Source organism: Lucilia sericata, unplaced genomic scaffold (genome assembly GCF_015586225.1).
Source record: "Lucilia sericata isolate MDLA Ls3-8-SP2 unplaced genomic scaffold, ASM1558622v1 Contig000185F_arrow, whole genome shotgun sequence".
In the NCBI taxonomy this organism is placed as follows: Eukaryota; Metazoa; Arthropoda; class Insecta; order Diptera; family Calliphoridae; genus Lucilia; species Lucilia sericata.
The window spans coordinates 357256-382338 of NW_023994213.1; the positions used below are offsets into that span (position 1 = coordinate 357256).

The window sequence follows — 25083 nt, forward strand, 5'->3', positions numbered from 1 at the left end:
TAGTCTATAGTCTAGTCTATAGTCTAGTCTATAGTCTAGTCTATAGTCTATTCTATTCTATAGTCTATTCTATAGTCTAGTCTATAGTCTAGTCTATAGTCTAGTCTATAGTCTAGTCTATCTAGTCTATAGTCTAGTCTATAGTCTAGTCTATAGTCTAGTCTATAGTCTAGTATAGTCTAGTCTATAGTCTAGTCTATAGTCTAGTCTATAGTCTAGTCTATAGTCTAGTCTATAGTCTAGTCTATAGTCTAGTCTAGTATAGTCTAGTCTAGTCTATAGTCTAGTCTATAGTCTAGTCAAACGCCTGCCTCGATTTTAGTTAATACCAGTCCTTATTATTCGTTAAATTTTAATTAATTCTTTTGCATATAATCGGCTTGCAAATTTTTTGATATCGCTCGTTATAATGGACAATACACTATATTGTACATCAATTTATATAATTCCAAATATCATGATATGTGCTATTTCAATTTATAGTCGTAATTAAAGGATTATATCTGCATAAAATCTCCACATTTGCTGAGTGTTTATATTACTCGTACAAGTACAAAATACACAAACAATAAAAAACAACAAATTTCAGTGCGTATAAAAACGCAATAATACCAATAGACGCGTATGTAAAGCAACTTAAATAGATCGAGATACTTGAAAATGCAAACAAATACATTTAAATAAATATTTGTATAAAACATTCGAAATTTATTCATATAGATTACATGTACATACATATGTATCGATGTGAGAAAAATCTCACACATACAGAGATTCCAATATTCATTCTATTTAACAACTCCACTTTAATTTCGTTCCGGTATTATTGTGTTTAAATCAAAACCACCCTCAATATTGAACCATTTACTTTATTAAAAGTACGATTTTATGAGTGGGTGGGGGGTGGAGGTATAGAGATGATAGAAGTAATACACTAGATGCTTTATTTTTTTGTATTTGTTAATACAGTTTATGTAGTTTCATTTGATACGGTTTGGGATAAAGACTTTACATTTATCTATTTACCCACTGTCATTTTCCAACCCATCCTGATTTTGTTCTCCTCCTTTATGTTTGGTCCTTTGCTCGCATTATGTGATGATTTGAAAGTTGGATGCGTAAGAAAAGGGTTGTTCCTGCTGCTGCGGCTGATTTTACAGTTGTTGTTATTGTTGTTGTGTGCTTGTTAAGGACATTAAATACCCAGGCGAGTGAATGTTATGAAAACGTTTACGGTTAACATTTTATGGTTATCTGGTATGTCTAGAAACATGGATCAGCTGAGGTAAAATGTTGAAGCAATTTAAACTCTTAAGTGTTTAATCTATTCGGAATTTAGACGGTATTTAAAGATAAATACCGGTAATAAATACTGCTAAATTACAGACCCAAATCTTTATCCAATCTATTAGACACACGTTCGAGAATCTCGATCTACAAATGGTTGAGCTATTTTTACACGATTAGATCACTCGAAAGGGTCTAATAATTTTAAACTTTGTCCATTGAAAAAATATGACGGTTGTGTTAAACTTTTGTCTATCACTGTACAAAACCACCTTTTGCTCGGTTAGTTCAAAGAAGGGAGTGAGAAGTTTTAATAGATACGGATACAAAACCATAGTTACCAGTTAGTTGGTTATTTGTTGTTGCTTTTCTATTTTTCTTTCCTTGTTTTTCGTCTAGATTATATTGTCATTACTTTGGATTATTAACAAATGTCATAATACTTTAATGCGATTAAATGCAAAGAATTCTTTTTATTTCTTCTCTCCCTTATTTTCTATAGTGAGTACGTGCGTTTCTGATCAATTGTGTTTTTTAATAAATATAATTTTGTTGTTGTTAGTTTATATAAATTATTAATAATAAGTTTGAAAGACCAACTGAAGTATACATATTTAAGATTTTTGAAGGGTGTTCCAGTTTAATGGTTTAAATTTCAATTTAAGTTTTCGACAATTCAAAATTTTGATCTGTTTCAGAAAGATATTAAGATTTCTCTACAAAATCTCGAACATTAATAGTTTTCTATAAAATGTTGTAGTTCCAAAATAAAAACCACTTGTTTGAATTAAACTTCATTTGCTCTAAAAGATTACAGTCTGACTTCTCTTACAAAAACCCAAAGATTTCTATCGTCATTGTAACTGTCAACAGTTCATCATTAAGTTACGATGAGATAAAATAAATTTTATATCAAATTTTAACAATCTTTTGAAATGAATTGTAACTTTTTCACATAATTCCTATTCAAACATGCACCACTTTTTCCTCCCCATTGTTTATTATGTAAGAACTTCTTGTGAAAGACTTTATCATTCGTGTTTAAAATCTCCTGACTGCCATCATGTCTTCTAGTTGTTGTTGTTTTTTTAATGTAGTAGCACTTGTTGTTTTTGTTACTATAACAACAATAACAATAAGAGTGAGTGCTGTTGGCATCACGGTCTTTTCAAAATAAATATCCTGGAGCACGTATAGGCACGTGCAGGATTGATCCAGCGTGCACTACATTCAGATTAATGTGACGAGGCACATTAGTTCGATTTAATGCAAATTATTATTATTATCGTCATGCTTGAGTTTTTCTTCAATTTCTTTATTTTTATTTCGAATCTTTCATTTCATGTTCATTTCATTTGTGTTATTTTTATTTGCTGACAGTTTAAATGTTTAGTTGTCAGTCAGACTGTCAGCGAAGTGTAGCCCAAAGGTTTCGTAATTCGAGGAAAAATGTATCAAGAAAAAATTTTTTTTTTCGAAATTTACAGTTTTATAAAAGAATTTTCTTCGAAATTTTTATAAAATAATTTTTTTCAAAATTTCTATAAAAAGAAATCCGAAAAAAGTGAATTTCACTAACGTCTAACCACCTGGTTGGTTCTAACTAGAATTAGAATAAGAGTCTAATTTGTCTTTCGTCACGGACGTACTCTTTGTAAACGTGAAGATAATCGTCTCTTTAGTGTCCCCTTTGTAAACGAGAGTGTGCTTTTTGTCTGTCTCTTCGTAATCTGACGAAAGATTTTCTAAATATCTGGGAAAATTTGTTATAGGATAGACTTTTTTCATAATACCAATTTTTTACTTCAAATTAAATTAATGTTTTGCACTTTTTTCTTAAAATTCCAGCTCACGGGCGTGCACCACCTGAGCCCTATTATGGTCGGTTCATCGGACAGTTTACAAATTTTGCCCATGGCATAAAGGTAAGTAAACGAAATCCTCTTAAAACATATATATTTCAATATAAATAAATGTATTAATATTTTATATATGTTTTATTTTATATTTATTTGTAAAAGGGTTCCATTTATGCTGTGGATGAATCAACATTATTTATCAAATCATTTGCATATGATGGTACGGGACCGGATGCATTCTTTTGGGTGGGTAAAACACCACGTCCAAGTCCAGAGGGATTCATTATACCTTACCCAGAGGATTATACAGGAATGTAAGTAAAAAGAAAAGTAATTTTAAGTTGAAGTTTAAAAAAAAAAAAAACAGACATAAATACTTACCAATAAACTTACATAAGCCTGCTGAGAGCTTTTTTCCTTTTCAACTCTTTTAAACGAGTATATACATACATATGTGTATGTATGCATTTTAATGCACTTTCCATTATGTTGGAGTTGACGCGCATTTCCGTTCTTTATTTTATTTCTTTTTTTATATAAAAAAATAGAATTTTGCATTTTTTACAAGTTTATGAAAAAAGATTCACAATAAAAGTGTAAAAAAAGAATTTTTGGTCGAGATGTTTGGGGTGTATTTCTTTTTTTGTTTTGTCCCAGTATGTGGTTTATATTTTTGTGGTTTTTTTCTTAAAAAAAAAAAAAAACAAAGAAAACAATGTTTTTATTTTTTTTTTTTCAATTTAAAAGAAAAATGTTAAATAAAGTAAAAAATATACTTTAAAAAATCCATTTTCTTTCCGTCCAATTTATACTTTAGTCAAGTGTACCAAAGTACGTACATCTTAATTGCAGTTACTTTAAAGACTGAATTAATAGTTAAGTTTTTGCTATTTCTTTTAAAAATCAAGAGCTTTAATTTAAAATGGAACGAATTTCTATAAGAAAACTAAAAATTTCATTTCTCATATCATTAGTTATATTTGCCAGACCCTCAAATTTTGATTCTACATTTATATAGTCCTATAGTTTTGTGCTTTACAACTTCAATATTTTTGGAGTTCGAGATCAATTTTTCAAATAATTCCACTACTTTAAACGTCTGTCTGTCATCAAGTGTTTTATGGATATATATTTTTTTAAGTTTAGTGCAAAAAATCAACTTGCTCTTGAATAAAAGTTTATGTATGTAGACATAATGTAGTAGTAATAAGTACTATATGGTATATTTGTTGCAAATGTGACAGATCTAAATGTGTGATACGGTTATTATTCATTCATTCATTCATTCGCTCGTTCAGTCATTCATTTCGTTCTCATTCAACAAATCACACTCTCCACACCATTATACCCCGCGTTACGCACGGTTAACAATCAAAACCACTTTTAAAAATTAAAAAGCATTTTTCATGTTCACATTACAAGTTAATAATACTTACTTGGAGAAACATACGAGTTTACATACACACATACTTGTAGATAAATTTTGTCACACATATAGAAATCTACAATTTTTCAATTCAGAAATGTTTTCATTTTGCATCATTAGTAAGAAAAACCTGATGAAGGTGAATGTGAAGAAATGTTTTTATACATACTTATAGATTTGAAATAGTTTTAAGAAAATGGAGAAAAGGAAGGAAATAAATGACATTGAGATTTTAAAATTTTATTTTAACCAAAATTCAACATTTAATTTAATGATATTGACTAATTTATAACAAACTTGTTTCAACAACAATTTAGACAAACAAACTTGTCGCAAACATTTTAAAAACTATAGACTAGACTATAGACTAGACTTTAGAATAGACTATAGACTAGACTATAGACTAGACTAGACTATAGACTAGACTATAGACTAGACTATAGACTAGACTATAGACTAGACTATAGACTAGACTAATAGACTAGACTATAGACTAGACTATAGACTAGACTATAGACTAGACTAGACTAATAGACTAGACTATAGACTAGACTATAGACTAGACTATAGACTAGACTATAGACTAGACTATAGACTAGACTATAGACTAGACTATAGACTAGACTATAGACTAGACTATAGACTAGACTATAGACTAGACTATAGACTGGACTATAGACTAGACTATAGACTAGACTATAGACTAGACTATAGACTAGACTATAGACTAGACTATAGACTAGACTATAGACTAGACTATAGACTAGACTATAGACTAGACTATAGACTAGACTATAGACTAGACTATAGACTAGACTATAGACTAGACTATAGACTAGACTATAGACTAGACTATAGACTAGACTATAGACTAGACTATAGACTAGACTATAGACTAGACTATAGACTAGACTATAGACTAGACTATACTAGACTTTAGACTAGACTATAGACTAGACTATAGACTAGACTATAGACTAGACTATAGACTAGACTATAGACTAGACTATAGACTAGACTATAGACTAGACTATAGACTAGACTAGACTATAGACTAGACTATAGACTAGACTATAGACTAGACTAGACTATAGACTAGACTATAGACTAGACTATAGACTAGACTATAGACTAGACTAGACTATAGACTAGACTATAGACTAGACTATAGACTAGACTATAGACTAGACTATAGACTAGACTATAGACTAGACTATAGACTAGACTATAGACTAGACTATAGACTAGACTATAGACTAGACTATAGACTAGACTATAGACTAGACTATAGACTAGACTATAGACTAGACTATAGACTAGACTATAGACTAGACTATAGACTAGACTATAAACTACACTATAGACTAGACTATAGACTAGACTATAGACTAGACTATAGACTAGACTATAGACTAGACTATAGACTAGACTATAGACTAGACTATAGACTAGACTATAGACTAGACTATAGACTAGACTATAGACTAGACTATAGACTAGACTATAGACTAGATTATAGACTAGACTATAGACTAGACTATAGACTAGACTATAGACTAGACTATAGACTAGACTATAGACTAGACTAAGACTAGACTATAGACTAGACTATAGACTAGACTAGACTAGACTATAGACTAGACTATAGACTAGACTATAGACTAGACTATAGACTAGACTATAGACTAGACTATAGACTAGACTATAGACTAGACTATAGACTAGACTATAGACTAGACTATAGACTAGACTATAGACTAGACTATGACTAGACTATAGACTAGACTATAGACTAGACTATAGACTAGACTATAGACTAGACTATAGACTAGACTATAGACTAGACTATAGACTAGACTATAGACTAGACTATAGACTAACTATAGACTAGACTATAGACTAGACTATAGACTAGACTATAGACTAGACTATAGACTAGACTATAGACTAGACTATAGACTAGACTATAGACTAGACTATAGACTAGACTATAGACTAGACTATAGACTAGACTATAGACTAGACTATACTAGACTATAGACTAGACTATAGACTAGACTATAGACTAGACTATAGACTAGACTATAGACTAGACTATAGACTAGACTATATGCTGTAGATTAGATTATAGGTAATGGACTAGTCGATAGACTTATTCATATACTAATCGATAATCCATAATCTAGACTTGTTATAGTACTTTTTCAAATTTCTATAACAATTAATTTAGGATTTGTTAATGAAGTGTTTCAAAATGGTTAAATTTGCTTCATTTTATTTAAAAACTATTTTAAAACAATCTTAATCATAAATCTATAAAAGTTCGATTCTTAATCAAAGCTTTAACTTAATGAATATGTGTATATATTTGTGTTCGTGCGTATATTTACGAATATTTATATTTAAAACTATTCAATCTGTTAAAAACGTGAATTTATTAAATTTTTAAGATTTGTTTTCATAGTCAACATGTGAGTATATGTGAAAAATATTTATATACATTTTTTCACAAAAATAATTTTACAACAAAATGTTTGTACACGACAAATATATAGAGTAAAACGATTATCAACGAATATGTACATACATACACGCACTTACACGTAAGCTGAATTTCAAAAAAGTGCAGAAAAAAATCCTTGTTGGGAATAAAGCACTTGTTAAGCTTAGGTGGGTAGTTACCTGTGTATATTTGTATGTATGTATATAAGTATGTATACTACTACATAAAATTTGGTTGGCCTTAAGAAAAACCATCTGTGAGATTTTAACAATTTACTACAACTGGAAATTTTTTGTGAATTTATATTTAGTTGTTGTTAACAAAAAACTGAATGTCAATCTATTAGAGAAACATAAAAAAATGAAACAAATTTCTTATACAAACACAAAAGAAAATGACATTTTAATCCGAACGATTAAGTGAAATGAATGCCAAAATGAAACGAATGAAACTAAACTAAACAAAAAACCTAGAGAAACAAAAACAAGTGATAAAGAATGGATTAAAATTATAAGACATTTTGTATTTTTTTCTATTTTTTAGTTGTTTATCCTTTAAGAGGAAGAAAAACAACATTTACACGCACCTTTTATGTACATACACATTTACACACACATACAATTCGTCATGATGTTCAACTTGATGAAAAGTTTTCTTTATGTACTCAATTGTATTAGAATGTGTGAGTGAACATTTTTAAATACAAATGACAACAATTAACTAGTTAGCTAAAGGATTAAGGACATCTTACGAATGTCTCTTATAATGTATCTACTTGTATACACTTGTATGTATTTAAACGAGTACAGTTTACTACTTGTACTCAAATAATTTTACAAAAATAAATAGCCTTGAGTTAAATTTATAACAAAAGGTTATAACAAAAAATTAAATAGAACAATTAGGACAAGAATGTAAAGAAAAAATGGCCATATTTGTTTTTTGGTATTTATGGATTAAAAATGTGGATTAATAACATTTTGCATTTGAGAAATGTTAAACTACATTTCAGTGGACATGGGGACCAGGGCCAAATAAGGTCCGATCATTATTGTTATCAAATTGTAGCAAATCAAGTCAGTTTTTGAAAAACTTTATATTAAGAAAATTATTAATAACTCCGTCAATAGTTAACGGATTTTTAAGAATCCGTCTAGACTATAGTCTAATATATAGTCTAATTAAGTAACTGGTATATGGAATAGTACTTGTATTGTCTAGCTTATGGACAAATCTACTTACTAGTCTATTGATTAGTATTTTGGTTAGTCTATAGAATGAACTTTGGACTGGTGTATTGTCTACACTGAGACTAGTTTATAGACTAACCCATGGACAAATCGATTGACAGTTGACTAGTTCATTGACTAATCTGTGGAGTACAGAATCAGCCGATCATTTTCCATCAACTTGTTTCTTGTCTAGTCTTTTAGTCTTTATACTAATCTTTTCATTAGTTTGTGGATAAATCTATGGACTTTCCTTTCTTTTGATATATGTAAGTACGTATGTATATTTATAAAGAACAACGTCCGAGATATATCCTAAAGTATTGGTAATAATACTTAGATTTTTGGAAAAATGTCTTCGTATTTATGACCGATTTTGTTTGGTAGAACAAAAATAAACATGCAGACATGAAAGCATTTAGAATTCACGCAATTGAAGGCCATTAAAATATAATTAAATACTACTCATACGCCTTAGTGTCCACTACCCATTTTAAAAATGATTAAAAATTTTAAACTATTTTAATATTTTTTAAGTAATTTTAAATAACATGTTCCCAATTATATTTATTAGGCAGTTATTTCTGTTCACAAATAAAGTAAAAATAACCTAAACAGAAATACATTAAGTCCTTTATTCATTTAATACCTAGACAAATACAAAAAAATATTAAAATCAAAATAAAGGAAATGCGGAACAATGGTAAAAAAGGAACTTTTTGTTGCTGCATTAATAATTTCCAAAATTGTATGAATGTTGTTGCTGTTGTTGTTGTCTAATGTAAACGACTTTAATGCGTTCCATTGTTGATGCCACGTGTCGGGCTTTATTAGTTTGTTCATACACTGTAATTCTGGTGTCAGGCGAGAACATGAAAAACACCCATCATGGGCGGTTGTTGGGTTTTTAGTCGGTTGGTCGGATAAATGAAATGAATGAATAGAAGATAGTCAGACGGACAGATATACAACATATAATACATCCATAAATATGAACGAACGGACGGGCGTTCGACGATTGATGATTGCACGCTTTTACGCTTTTACATGCATTACTCATCATGCCAACAAATAATTTTACAACAACAACAACCACGTCGTCTACTTTACTTTACATTACATTATTATTTTTGTTCTTATTGTTGTTGTTGCTGTTCCTGTATTATTAAGTATTTTCCTTTTAGCATAAAAAGTATTCCACAACAACAATAACTCGAATGGCAACAGGATTTCTATAGATTTTTTTGTTGTAAAGGACAAGACATGTTACGTTACGTATACAATTTTGTATTTTTTCTATTTTGTTTTGCTTTTTTATTATTAAATTTCATATTTTTTCCATTTCCTTTTGTTATTGCTTCTGCACTATGCATTAGATTGGATGGATTAGCATGGACTCAATAAAATGTGTTTTCTGTTTGCTCTAACATTTTTATTAGGAATGATAAAAACTCCCTTCCAAGGATTTTTCCTTTCTAAGAGACCAAATGGAGATAGTTTTTTACCAAAATCTTTCATTGGTAATAATTTGTTTGAATTTTCTCCTTTTGATCTAAAATTTTTAAAGTCACAATCTAAAGGGACTTACCTAATAAAAATGCGTGTATTTCTCGATAAAAATCAGTGTGTAACAGTAGCAACAACTAAAAGAAAAATGGTTTTATTATGGAAATTATTTAAAAAAAGATACAAATAACAATGTCAATTATGTAAAAAAAATATTTAATAATTTACAAGTAATATGAGTATTAATAACAATAATGATGATAAAATCAAAAAAATCAATTTATAAAAAAACTATTTAAATAAAGGAATACAAAAACAATTAAGAATGTACAGTCGGGTATGGCCCATCGTATGATACCCTACATCAGTGTGTATGTAAAAAATATGGATTATTTTATAATAATAAAGCATGTTTGTTTTTTACCTTATCTCCGAAATATTTTGACAATATATTGACAAATAAAGTGATTTTCCAAAAGAGGAGTTATGTGGGGGCAAGGGTAAATATGGGCCTATCCTTATGCATTTTGGTAAAGGGATTTACGTTTACCTTAAAGTTATTTATGAAGAATTTTATCGAGATAGTGTTTTTAAGTGAATTTTGAACTTCAAGTGATTTTTGGACGTGGGACTTTGTGTGGGGGCTAGGCCCAAATATGGACCGATCATTACGAAAATCGGGAGTATAATTTAGTACATAAAACCACGTTATGCCGATTTTTGTGGAGGTAGTCGAACATTTAACATAATTATGAGCTCTAAAGCCTTATTCGGGGGTACGGTTGTTTGGGGCTAGGCGAAATGGCGAAAATGGTCCAATTTTAACCATTTTCAATAGACTTCGTCCTGAAACGTGCACACAAGCTTTACATGAATATACAGACAGACGGACATAGCTTAATCGACTCAGAAAGTGATTCTGAGCTGATTGGTATACTTTAAGGTGAAGGACCAATATTTTTGGGTTTTACAAACATCAGCACAAACGCATAATACCCTCCCCACTATAGTGGTGTAGGGTATAACTAGTTACTTGACTAGTTCTTTGGGAGAATGGATCAATTAAAGTTCTAAAATTTTGTATGAAATGAAAATGAGAGGATATATTAAGTTTGTGCTGATGTTTGCAACGCACAAAAATATTGCACTAAAGGCCCAAATATACTACACAAGCGGCTTATCATACATACTTTTTCCATTCGCACACACATTAAGGCGCCCATACACAACACCAGCATGCTGGCACAATAAAGTGATTGGAAATTTGAAAATTTCTGAAAAAATAAATATTGTACAAGCATGCTGGTGTCATATATGGTTCGAGCAAGAAAGCACAATCAAATTATTGTGCCATCATGCTGGTGTTGTGTATGTGCCCTTTTACACAAACATTGCACGCACAAACACCGATTTTTTTCACGTTTTTGTGGACTTTTAAAGATACAGATGTCAATTTTTCTTAGAAAAGTAAATTTTTTAAAATTTTTTTTATTGAATATAAACCATACAAATGGTTTGACAAAAATTCAATATGTTTGCGTAAAAATCGAAATTTTTTAATTTTTGTACAAACAAACAGCAAGCATTTGTACAAACACGAAACACCCTCATACACTACACACAACAGGCTTGCACAAACGTAAAATATTGATATGTTTGTCAAGCCGCTTGTGTAGTCTATTTGGGCCTTTATACCCACTTTAAAGTACACCAAACGGCTTGGAATCATTTTCTGAGTTGATTAAGTCAAGTGCATCCGTCCGTCTGCGTGTCCAGACAGTGCAGGAAGTTTGCTGTGAAATATACGAGTAAAATGGTGGAGAAAATTATTCGGTAGATAGAACATAATAAAGGAAAGAATTTACAACATCCATTTACTTACTATTTTCCTGTATTATTTAATATTTATTAAATATGTAATTCCCTCTTTAATACTACAATACAAACAACGTCTACATCATAGTTCTTTTACATCAATTCAAGTCAATTAAATTTTAATTTGTCTCACAGAAAATACATTTACAAGTGTCATGTTTAATTAACAGATTTCAACATAAAAAAGGACCAAAAACCTAAATACAAATGTTCGTTCGTTTTTTTATGCAGAATATATAATTTGCATTTGAAAACAAAATAATAACCGCTTAACAATACAAAAATAAAAGAGCAAACTGCATCAACAATTTTTAGAAAAGCAGAGGGGAAAGAAGAGAAAGAGAGTTTTTTTCTTACAGTCCTAAATACAGATGGATTGTTATGGCCTCATCCTTGATAAGTAAATGTTTCTATGAATGACTAAACTCTATGGTTTTTTAGTATATGTGTAAATTTTTTATTAGATAATATCCTTTGGTTCATACTGTTGTTATTGCTGATGTTGAATATTTAATGTTGGAGAAAGGATGGGAGAATGTTTGGCTGGCTGTATGTATACAAGTTTAAAACGTGAGTAACAACGTGACAATAGATGCACTCGGCATAAGTAATTAAATTAGAATTTTACTACTACTACTCTCCAATAGCGACAATAGCGAACGAACAAAAAAATAAAAGCCAAAGGATGAAACGGGGGAACTTTTTCAAAGACTACACGGCACTGCACTAACATCCTGCTTAAGAGTTGCTCGCAATGTCGTCATGACTACGTTTCATGTCTACTCCCCATGAATATTGAGAAGATTTAATTGTTCTCTTCGTTGTCGGCTTGTAGTCGGTAGCACTTTTTTTATTTAAAGTTTTTTTTTTTAGAAAATTTACATTTTAAATTGAATTTTTTTATTTAAAATTTGAAATTCAATCCACAAAAAGACTGATTTATGTAAATTGCATTTAGTTGACAAAGTACACAGAGAGAAAAAAAAGAAAATTTTCAAAATGTTGATGATTTCTAAAGTATTAAATATACTACACCATTTCCAACAGAATTAAAAGAACTTTCTGAAATACATTTAGACAATAATATGTAGTTATTTTATGACATTGAACTGGAAATTTTAAAATTTCAGAAATTTCTTGAACACAAAAAGAAATGGTGTAAAACAAGTTTCTTAAATAATTTAAAGTTTTAGAAGAATATTTCGAAATTTTGTTTCTATAAGATAAATAATGACCAAATTATTTTGAAAAATTAATAACTACATAACTACTTTATTACTTGTATTCTGGTGATATTTGCCAATAACAAGCATGACTGATGATGTGGGATTGCACGACTAAGTGGGTGATAGTGAGTGGGTACTTGTAAGTCATGACATTTTCATCATCATCAACATTTTCACCGAAATATATACACAATTTTTAAGGGTGACAAAAAATAATAATTCATTACAAACAAAAAAATGAGTTTATTAACAAACTACATAATGATGACGATGGTGATGCATCATCATAATAATCAACTACATCATCATCGCCAATAGTACAAAATATATATTTAGCCACTTTCACGCTTTTAATGTCACCAAAGGGAGTCGGAGGAATAAAAAAGATTGTATAAAATAAAATGACACCCTTAGAAAAATAACACGCAATCCATGTACTGGTATTGAAACACGTTCTCTTAAACATGTCAATGATACTCTACACTCGTATGAATGTATGAATGATAATGACAGTGAACACAGTACGACAGACAGACAGACGGATAAGACAATCATTACACAGTTAGAGTGTTAGAGTTTTAAAGTCAGCAACAGGCATAATTTGGAAAATGCTGAAAAATTAAATTAAACAAGTACTTGTCACAAGTTTAATGGAAGAGTCTTTAGATTTTGTTTAGAACAAGATGAACTTTTTTATTCAGTTTTCAAAATTTAATTATTTTTAAGGAGTTTTTTTCTTCTTTTTGTGAGTTTCCTATGATTAACATTCAAGTAATTTTAAAGACTCAATTCTTTAATAATAAATGATTCTACAGCTTCGCCTTGTTCCTTACATTCTCAACTCCTTTCTTAAGTTAAGGGTTACGATGTTTTTCGCTCAACATAAATCTTTATAAATTGACCACTGTTGTACCCATCGGAATCATAGGAAAATTATCTGCAGATTAGAGCTGGCCTTAGGTATTCCAAATTGTAAACGACCAAATATTTTATCTAAATTATTCATATATTATCAGAGTAGTACGTATAGAATATTCAAGCCACCTTTTCGGATAATTCCACTCCAAATCTACTCCTATTTTTGTCTCTTCAGCGAAAATTTAGTTCAAATTTTTAACAGTCTCTTTCTTTTATTTCTACTTTTGAAGGGAAGCTCCTAGGGAACACAACGCTTTCTAATCATCAGATCAGATAAACCCAACATCTGATAAAGTATGATTTATTGGATTCGATTCTAATATCTATCGAAATTCGTACATAACGATAGATATTGGAATGAGTATTCCATTAACAAGTTTATTAAAAGAGCCAGCAAAAACTGGGTAATGGCTTTCAATTGTAATTACATACCTAACAACATACTTTTCAATGACTACTACATATCGTCTGGATTACATAGAAATAGTCTAATAATGTCTTACTAATAATGTGTTTTATAAATACTTTCTAATTTATTATTCATCTTGTCAGTGAAGATATAGAAGCTGTATACGTTTTCTCCTGCGATTTACAATGTATTCTTTTTCTAATTACTTGTAATCGTTTGTGGTAAGTACTTGCTTCCAATGACATCACCGTGTTAAAATAATGACTTAAAATGCTATTGTGTAAGTAAATTTTAGCATTTTAACCCCTTACATAGTAATGAAAGTTTTTACTGGGGAAATATAGAAAATATATCATTGCTTTTGTATAACTCCCGTTTCCATAGTTATAAATTTCTCCCTTACTGAAGTTTGATAAATATTTCACAGAAATCGGAATGTCTAGCCTTTTGTGGTCAACTATAACATTTTAGATTATTATACCAATAGGCTCCGAATCACTTTATGAGTCGATTTAGCTAAGTCCTTCAGCCTGACCGTCTGCCTGTCAAGTCGCACATACCCTTCTTTTGACCCAAGAACGAAGCCTGTTGAAAATGGTTAAAATCGGTTCATTTTTCATATAGCCCCCATACAACCGTATCCCCCAATAGGGCTTTTGAGCTCATAAATATGTAAAATGTTCTTGTATCACTCCAAAACTCTACAAAACTTAGTTTTATATAAATCTTAATGATAATCTTGATTTTCGTAATGATCGGGCTTCATTTGACCCTATCCCCCACACTAAATTCCTTTCAGAAAATGACTTGATGGTCAAAATTCACTTATAAACACTAATATTAAGATGAAATTCGGCATACATAACTGATGATTTATAAGAATAGGACCATATTAACTCCCTGCCCCCATATAACCTCTCTTTAAAAAAATCTCTTTTTTGTCAACAAATTGTTAAAATATTTATGAATTAAGGTAAAAATGAAAATAAAAAATAAACAAAATTTGTAACATAATCACTGGTGTAGGGTATCATATGGTCGGCCATGCCCGACTATAAATTCTTACTTGTTTTTTTTTCAGTTAGAAACATCTAATCTAAAATATTTAAATATAAGATAGTATTCGACCATTCGAAACAGCTGATAAAAAACTCTCTGAATTTACATCCACTGTAAAAATTGTTTTTAATTTAGAAAAGAATGTATACCTTTCCATTCCTGCTAACAATGTAATGATGCCAAAACTCATTATAATTATAACTCTTTTTTTTAATTCTATATATAGTTTCTTTTCGGAAACATTAAACATTTACACTCACTCTCATTAATTACAAAAGATTGTGATGGGAAGAGCGAAAGAAAGATAAATAAAGTACTAAATACACATAGTATTTAACACCCACTCTTTTCTGGTACTTGTTTTTTTTTACTATTTTCACAATATTGTACATCCTGAGTCTTTCGGTAGAAAAGTTACTCCTCGTAGTGATTAGTAGAATGACTAATGAAACATTAATGAGCACTGACTGGTTGACTGACTGAGTGTGATAAAAAAATTGAATATTGTTGTTGTTACTGCTGTTGCTATTGCTCACATTGCTCTTATAGTTGTAGTTTATTTGTTGTGGTAGTTGTTGCTGCTGGTAGCTGCATTTTATGTTAATGATAATGAAAATGTACCTTAAATATTTTATGGTGTGATAATTACAATTGGTGGCATCATAAAGTTAAGTGATTCATAAATAACTTTAAACATTTAACATATAAATATATGTATGTATGTATTTATGTACTTGCAAAAAAGTGATAAAATTAAAAAATAAAACTTTTTGTTAAAATTTTATTTGTATGAAAACTGGCAAAACTGTTGTAAACTTAAACTTTAGTGGAATATAATGTAATGATTCTAAAATGACATTTGATACATGTAGAAAACATGAATCTTTTTAAATGCAGTACTTGTACTCTTAATTGCTCTCTTGTTAAAAAAAAAATAATTAAAAATCTTATTCAAACTCCAAATATTTCCTTAGATCTACCGGAAGTCCTAGCTAGATTCCTAATTATTGATGGATATTATAACTTTTTACAATTAAATTAATTTTATTGCAAAATATGTTAAATAAGGCTTTGAAAATGATAATGACTATATCTTAATGACTACAACAACATTAAAAGAACTGAGTAACAATTTTTATACTAAGTAGTGACTACTTTTTTTCTACTTTAACGCTGCTGCTGAAGGCCTTTTAAAATAATTGGTTTTATAAAGGGAAAAATATATAGAAGAAAAAATATTGGTATATAACAAATATAAAACCGGGTTTCTTGTTTTTTTAACACTAAACACAATTCACTCTCTACTTTTACCCCTGTTCCTGTATACAGTTCTTTTCTGTTCTTTCTTACTCTCTTTCATCTTTAACCTAAAATGATGTCAAAATGATAAATAATATAAAAAAAAAAAAAAAAACATTAACAAATAAATAAACAACAAACTAGAAATCAATAAAACAGCTAGAAAGCTAAAGCTAAGAAAAAAAAAGCAACAACAATTTCTACACTACAAATGATAAATTTTTCTATTTTCATTATTTTTCCTTTCAATATCAAATAAGAAACAGCAATAGCAACAACAAAAAGCTGAAAAACACAAATAAATAAAGAAAAATCTAATAGTATTGATGTTTCTCCTTTATTTACACACGTTTGTATTAGTGTGAATCTATGTATGTGTGTTTGTGCCTAGCAAAGTAAACAAATCTTTTGCAAAACTTTGCAAATTTCCTCCCAAAGGACTCAATTGACAAAAGTGACAACTATTATTTGTTTACATATACTCGCTCACTCACTCAATTATTCGATACTATATCGGCTGGAAGACTATCAATGTTTATACAAATGTAGTGTTATTGGAACAATTCAGACAAAATATGGAATCGTTGAGTTCTATTAAAACAATTTTATTTTCAAATCCAATTCTGACAATGAATGGATTCTGTAACAATCCGGAATATGCGAAAATCGTATTTCAGAAGATTTGGCCACGCATCACTTTTTATTGGGGTTTTTTTGATCGGATCTATCCAAAATTTACAATGGTCAAGAAGTTATACTTGGTAAATTATTAGACTATAGACTAGACTATAGACTAGACTAGACTAACTAGACTAGACTATAGACTAGACTATAGACTAGACTATAGACTAGACTATAGACTAGACTATAGACTAGACTATAGACTAGACTATAGACTAGACTATAGACTAGACTATAGACTAGACTATAGACTAGACTATAGACTAGACTATAGACTAGACTATAGACTAGACTATAGACTAGACTATAGACTAGACTATAGACTAGACTATAGACTAGACTATAGACTAGACTATAGACTAGACTATAGACTAGACTATAGACTAGACTATAGACTAGACTATAGACTAGACTATAGACTAGACTATAGACTAGACTATAGACTAGACTATAGACTAGACTATAGACTAGACTATAGACTAGACTATAGACTAGACTATAGACTAGACTATAGACTAGACTATAGACTAGACTATAGACTAGACTATAGACTAGACTATAGACTAGACTATAGACTAGACTATAGACTAGACTATAGACTAGACTATAGACTAGACTATAGACTAGACTATAGACTAGACTATAGACTAGACTATAGACTAGACTATAGACTAGACTATAGACTAGACTATAGACTAGACTATAGACTAGACTATAGACTAGACTATAGACTAGACTATAGACTAGACTATAGACTAGACTATAGACTAGACTAGTAGACTAGACTAGAGACTAGACTATAGACTAGACTATAGACTAGACTATAGACTAATATAGACTAGACTATAGACTAGACTTAGACTAGACTATAGACTAGACTATAGACTAGACTATAGACTAGACTATAGACTAGACTATAGACTAGACTATAGACCGAGACTACTAGACTAGACTATAGACTAGACTATAGACTAGACTATAGACTAGACTATGACTAGACTATAGACTAGACTATAGACTAGACTATAGACTAGACTATAGACTAGACTATAGACTAGACTATATACTAGACTATAGACTAGACTATAGACAGACTATAGACTAGACTATAGACTAGACTATAGACTAGACTATAGACTAGACTATAGACTAACTATAGACTAGACTATAGACTAGACTATAGACCTAGACTATAGACTAGACTATAGACAGACTATAGACTAGACTATAGACTAGACTATAGACTAGACTATAGACTAGACTATAGACTAGACTATAGACTAGACTAGACTAGACTATAGACTAGACTATAGACTAGACTTAGACTAGACTATAGACTAGACTATACTAGACTATAGACTAGACTATAGACTAGACTAGACTATAGACTAGACTATAGACTAGACTATAGACTAGACTATAGACTAGACTATAGACTAGACTATAGACTAGACTATAGACTAGACTATAGACTAGACTATAGACTAGACTATAGACTAGACTATAGACTAGACTATAGACTAGACTATAGACTAGACTATAGACTAGACTATAGACTAGACTATAGACTAGACTATAGACTAGACTATAGACTAGACTATAGACTAGACTATAGACTAGACTATAGACTAGACTATAGACTAGACTATAGACTAGACTATAGACTAGACTATAGACTAGACTATAGACTAGACTATAGACTAGACTATAGACTAGACTATAGACTAGACTATAGACTAGACTATAGACTAGACTATAGACTAGACTATAGACTAGACTATAGACTAGACTATAGACTAGACTATAGACTAGACTATAGACTAGACTATAGACTAGACTATAGACTAGACTATAGACTAGACTATAGACTAGACTATAGACTAGACTATAGACTAGACTATAGACTAGACTATAGACTATACTATAGACTAGACTATAGACTAGACTATAGACTAGACTATAGACTAGACTATAGACTAGACTATAGACTAGACTATAGACTAGACTATAGACTAGACTATAGACTAGACTATAGACTAGACTATAGACTAGACTATAGACTAGACTATAGACTAGACTATAGACTAGACTATAGACTAGACTATAGACTAGACTATAGACTAGACTATAGACTAGACTATACTAGACTATAGACTAGACTATAGACTAGATTATAGACTATAGACTAGACTATAGACTAGACTATAGACTAGACTATAGACTAGACTATAGACTAGACTATAGACTAGACTATAGACTAGACTATAGACTAGACTATAGACTAGACTATAGACTAGACTATAGACTAGACTATAGACTAGACTATAGACTAGACTATAGACTAGACTATAGACTAGACTATAGACTAGACTATAGACTAGACTATAGACTAGATTATAGACTAGACTATAGACTAGACTATAGACTAGAATTGGTGAAACTAAAAAAGTGACCTTCCGAACTAACTTCTTAACTTCATACAATAAATAAAGTATTATTTCTAATATTAAGTACTTATTTTGTATCATTCATATCATTTAGGTAAATATAGACATTTCAAGGGTAAATTTACTTTAATGATACATTTATGTATAAGAAGGCTCACACTAACTCGCACACATATATTAAACAAATTTAATACAAAAATTTCAAATTTTCGAAACACCTCTTAACACTTTGCCTTTGGGCCATTCGTTTGAACAATGATTGATATTAAATCATTCATTCACTTAAATCAACAAACATGTTGATTTTTCAGGTTGCCAGTATGTAGTACCAAAACCAGCAAATAATGTTTGTCCGTCCTTCACTCCAACTGTCTATCAGTCTACAAAGTTGTTTAATCATCCATGTTTATGGTCGTTTTGTTTTGAGGGTTGTACAAGTTTTGGGATTTTTTTTCTTAAATATAATTGCAAAACGAAATAATAATAATAATAAAAAATCTTTAACAATGTTGATGTCTACAAATGATGTTTTATGTCAATTTAATGAAAGTTTCTCGTTTATAATATACGAGTACCTTTTTTACCACCACCAACTACTTCTAGTATCATTATGAATAACATCATTATACATATCAAAATGCCTTGAATTGGTTTTTCATATTAATTTCAATTATTTGCCATAATGTGGTGTTTTTTTTTTTTTTTTTTTTGTTATGCTTCTTTTCAACTCGTACAATTCCATCATTCATCTATTGTAAATATTATTTTCATTTTAAAATCTCTAGAGGAATCTCTTGAGATTAAAATGTACGAGTATTAGAATCAAAAACATGGTATAAATGAAAGTATTTTTTTAACACTGACCAATATTTGAATATAAGAACAATTTTAAAAAAACTTAAATTAATTAAAAAAGGTTATGTAGTTTAGAAATTTTGTAATCTTAAAAAAATTTGCAAAATTTCATTAAGTAACTGACTTTTTAATTACATTCACCCTTTATGTGCTAAAAATGCAAATATGAAAACTTTTCCTTGTTAAAACTCTCACTAATTACAATTAATTTTATTTAATGCCATAAATTACAATTAACGAAAAGCAAACAAAAAAAAAAAAAACAATTAATTTCTTAAATGTTTGCATAAATAAAACATAAATTTCGAAAAACTTTTACTTTAAATCAAATCTCTTCTAACATTTGCAATAACTTTTTTGTATTTTACAGCGATCCCCCCATATTAAAGGCTCACAATAATACGGACATCATACTGCGTCTGCCTATGGGAAAAAGGATTAAGGATATAAGATGGCTCTCAGTATGGTGTAGACGTTTCACGGTAAGTTAAATATCATTGTTGTGGTTTTCTTTCATTATTTCTTTATTATCATTTGTATCTTTTTCGTATATTCGTTCTACATTATGTTGTGGTAGTTAGCTCTGTTGTTAGTGCAGTTTTATTTAAATATTAAATAAAAAAGGAAAAACTTTGTTTGAAAATCTGTATTATTTTTTTGGTTTCTTTTAAATACTTAAAGAAAATTAAATATTTCTTGATTAAATGGGGTAGAAAAATTGTAACTGCTAGTATTTAAATGTTAAAATTTATTTTTTAAAGTTTTTCCATTAGATTTTAATTTAAAATGTTCGTATCCGAATTAAAAATTGGGTTTCTTTTCTTTTAAAATAGACCATTTAGTGTCTTAAAAGCTTTTTAAGTCATTTGACAAGGTAAAGACATTCGAGGCAAGTAGTTACCAGCTTGCTTAGAAATAGGGATATAGTTAAGTACTTACTACGATCGTCTGCCAATAAGGTGTTAAGGAAATATTTTTGTTTCTGATAAAAGGCCTTTCCTTAGAATGATTTGACAAGGGGTCGAACTAGTGAACCACAGGAACTTTGTCTTGTCCATGTTATTGGAGAGGTCCCTTCACGGTACACGTGGTGTCGGCGGATTAAACCCAAATCACGGAAAGGCAATGCCGGTTAAAAGACTGATGTACGGTAAAGTCTATTATAAGTTCGGTGCTGTTGCTGAGACAGCAGATACCCCAAAAAGAAGTGACTGTGGGACTAAGCGTTGTAAATGAGTTGGATTGATTGCGGACCTTACCCACCCGTTTACCTAGAGTGTCGGAAGTTGTTTCTATCATACTAATGACTGAGTGACTGGGTCATTCCATCTGCGTGGTGTAAACGGAGTGATTGGCAAATTTAATAAATAGATAGATAGATAGATAGATTAGATAGATAGATAGATAGATAGATATAGATAGATAGATAGATAGATAGATAGATAGATAGATAGATATAGATAGATAGATAGATATCGATAGATAGATAGATAGATAGATAGATAGATAGATACGATAGATAGATTAGACTGGTAGATGATAATCGATAGATAGGATAGTAGATAGAATAGATACGCTCGCTCGCTCGCTCGCTCGCTCGCTCGCTCGCTACGCTCGCTCGCTCCATCGCTCGCTCGCTCGCTCGCTCGCTAGCTGCTCGCTCGCTCGCTCGCTCGCTCGCTCGCTCGCTCGCTCGCTCGCTCGCTCGCTCGCTCGCTCGCTCGCTCGCTCGCTCGCTAGCTCGCTCTCTCGCTCGCTCGCTCGCTCGCTCGCATCGCTCGCTCGCTCGCTCGCTCGCTCGCTCGCTCGCTCGCTCGCTCGCTCGCTCGCTCGCTCGCTCGCTCGCTCGCTCGCTCCTCGCTCGCTCCTCGCTCGCTCGCTCGCTCGCTCGCTCGCTCGCTCGCTCGCTCGCTCGCTCGCTCGCTCGCTCGCTCGCTCGCTCGCTCGCTCGCTCGCTCGCTCGCTCGCTCGCTCCTCGCTCGCTCGCTAGCTCGCTCGCTAGCTCGCTCGCTCGCTCGCTCGCTCGCTCGCTCGCTCGCTCGCTCGCTCGCTCGCTCGCTCGCTCGCTCGCTCGCTCGCTCGCTCGCTCGCTCGCTCGCTCGCTCGCTCGCTCGCTCGCTCGCCTCGCTCGCTCGCTCGCTCGCTCGCTCGCTCGCTCGCTCGCTCGCTCGCTCGCTCGCCTCGCTCGCTCGCTCGCTCGCTCAGCTCGCTCGCTCGCTCGCTCGCTCGCTCGCTCGCTCGCTCGCTCGCTCGCTCGCTCGCTCGCTCGCTCGCTCGCTCGCTCGCTCGCTCTCTCCTCGCTCGCTCGCTCTCTCTCTCTCTCGCTCTCTCTCGCTCTCTCTCGCTCTCGCTCGCTCTCTCGCTCGCTCTCTCTCGCTCTCTCTCTCTCTCTCTCTCCTGCTCGCTCTCGCTCTCTCGCTCGCTCGCTCCTCTCTCGCTCGCTCGCTCTCTCGCCTCGCTCGCTCGCTCGCTCCGCTCCTCTCGCTCGCTCGCTCGCTCGCTCGCTCGCTCGCTCGCTCGCTCTCGCGCTCGCTCGCTCGCTCGCTCCTGCTCGCTCGCTCGCTCGCTCGCTCGCTCGCTCGCTCGCTCGCTCGCTCGCTCGCTCTCGCTCGCTCGCTCGCTCGCTCGCCTCGCTCGCTCGCTCCCTCGCTCTCGCTCGCTCGCTCGCTCGCTCGCTCGCTCGCTCGCTCGCTCGCCCTCCTCGCTCGCTCCGCTCGCTCCTCGCTCGCTCGCTAGCTCGCTCGCTGCTCGCTCGCTCGCTCGCTCGCTCGCTCGCTCGCTCGCTCGCTCGCTCGCTCGCTCGCTCGCTCGCTCGCTCGCTCGCTCGCTCGCTCGCGCTCGCTCGCTCGCCGCTCTCTCGCTCGCTCGCTCGCTCGGCCTCTCGCTCGCTCCTCCTCCCTCCCTCCCTCCCTCCCTCCCTCCCTCCCTCCCTCCTCCCTCCCTCCCTCCTCCCTCCCTCCCTCCCTCCCTCCCCCTCCCTCCCTCCTCCCTCCCTCCCTCCCTCCCTCCCTCCCTCCCTCCCTCCCTCCTCCCTCCCTCCCTCCCTCCCTCCCTCCCTCCTCCCTCCTCCCTCCCTCCCTCCCTCCCTCCCTCCCTCCCTCCCCCCTCCCTCCCTCCCTCCCTCCCTCCCTCCCTCCCTCCATCCCTCCCTCCCTCCCTCCCTCCTCCCTCCCTCCCTCCCTCTCCCTCCCTCCCTCCCTCCCTCTCCCTCCCTCCCTCCCTCCCTCCCTCCCTCCCTCCCTCCTCTCCCTCCCCCCTCCCTCCCTCCCTCCCTCCATCCCTACCTTCATCCATCCCTCCCTCCACCCCTACCTCCCTCCCTCCATCCATCCCTACCTCCCTCCCTCCCTCCCCTCCCTCCTACTCCCTCCCTACCTCCCTACCTCCCTCCCTCCCTACATACCTACATACAGACATACTACATACATACATACATACATACATACATACATACATACATACATACATACATACATAAAAAAGTTCAATGAGTTTGAACAAATTTAACATTTTACGCCTTTATTGGTACTTTTTCTCTCTCCAACTTTTTGTATTCAGTATTCATAATAATAGTTTATAATGAAACTCTAAAAACAATTTCATTAAACAGTTTTACAAACTTGCGTTGGTGGCGTATGAGTGTTTTATTTTCAAAAGAAGAATTATAAACTATTACTAATCCCTATGATGAAGTTATCATTTGATTTGAAGCCTCTATTATGAAAACTATTTCTTTTAAAAGTCCATTTTTCCATAAAATAATTTTGGTTAAACGTATTTTTAACACATTTCCCTACAAAGTTAATGTTATCACAAATTTCATCTCATAAATTTTAAACAAACTTTAATAATTATTTTCATTTAAATTATATATTTGGCTTTCTGGTATTAAAACAACAACAAAAAAGAACGCATCTACTCAACAAAAACTTTCCATAGAATGGGAACAAAATACTTATTTAATAATGCAAAAAAAGGAAAAAATTGTGCAACCGCGCCCAAACACAAACTTTGTCCTTAAAATATGTATTACAAAATAAATACATACTTATGTATTTCACACTAAATATTCGTAAAACAAAAAATAACGAAAAACCACAATTTTTTTTTACTCTTAAAACAAGAAACATTTATTTTTTTTTAAATATATATAAAACCCAACAAAGTAAATAAACAGAAATCAACAAAGCAAAAATAGTCAGATCAGATTTTATAGCAGCAGAAGCAGCAACAAAAACAACGACATTTAATAGTCATACTTAAATCCTTTTGTTTTCTACAGTTTTATTTATTTTTATTTTTTTTTTTTACTTTATTTAAAAACCAACAATGTTTAAGAGAATATTTATTCATACACACAGGCAAAATGGCAACAAACAATAACTAAAAGAAGCAAAAAATGCAAATAGAAAAAGAAAAATCTGCATAAAATTATTTACGTTTAATTAGACAAAAAGAGTATGTATGTATGTTTGTATGGCTGTAGTTAGGTATTAGTAAGGCA

The 25083-nt window shown here is 32.8% G+C and overlaps 1 protein-coding gene across 2 annotated transcripts in view; it reads left to right on the forward strand.

Annotated features, from left to right (window-relative positions):
- The window catches only part of LOC119601684 (protein Skeletor, isoforms B/C), a 51998-nt gene that overhangs the window by 20450 nt on the left and 6465 nt on the right, over positions 1–25083 (forward strand). For both annotated transcript variants that reach the window (XM_037952809.1, XM_037952810.1), the window contains exons 2-4: positions 3136–3212; positions 3309–3460; positions 20950–21061. In XM_037952809.1, the coding sequence (XP_037808737.1) occupies positions 3136–3212; positions 3309–3460; positions 20950–21061 (341 nt within the window). The remainder of the gene's footprint in view (positions 1–3135; positions 3213–3308; positions 3461–20949; positions 21062–25083) is intronic.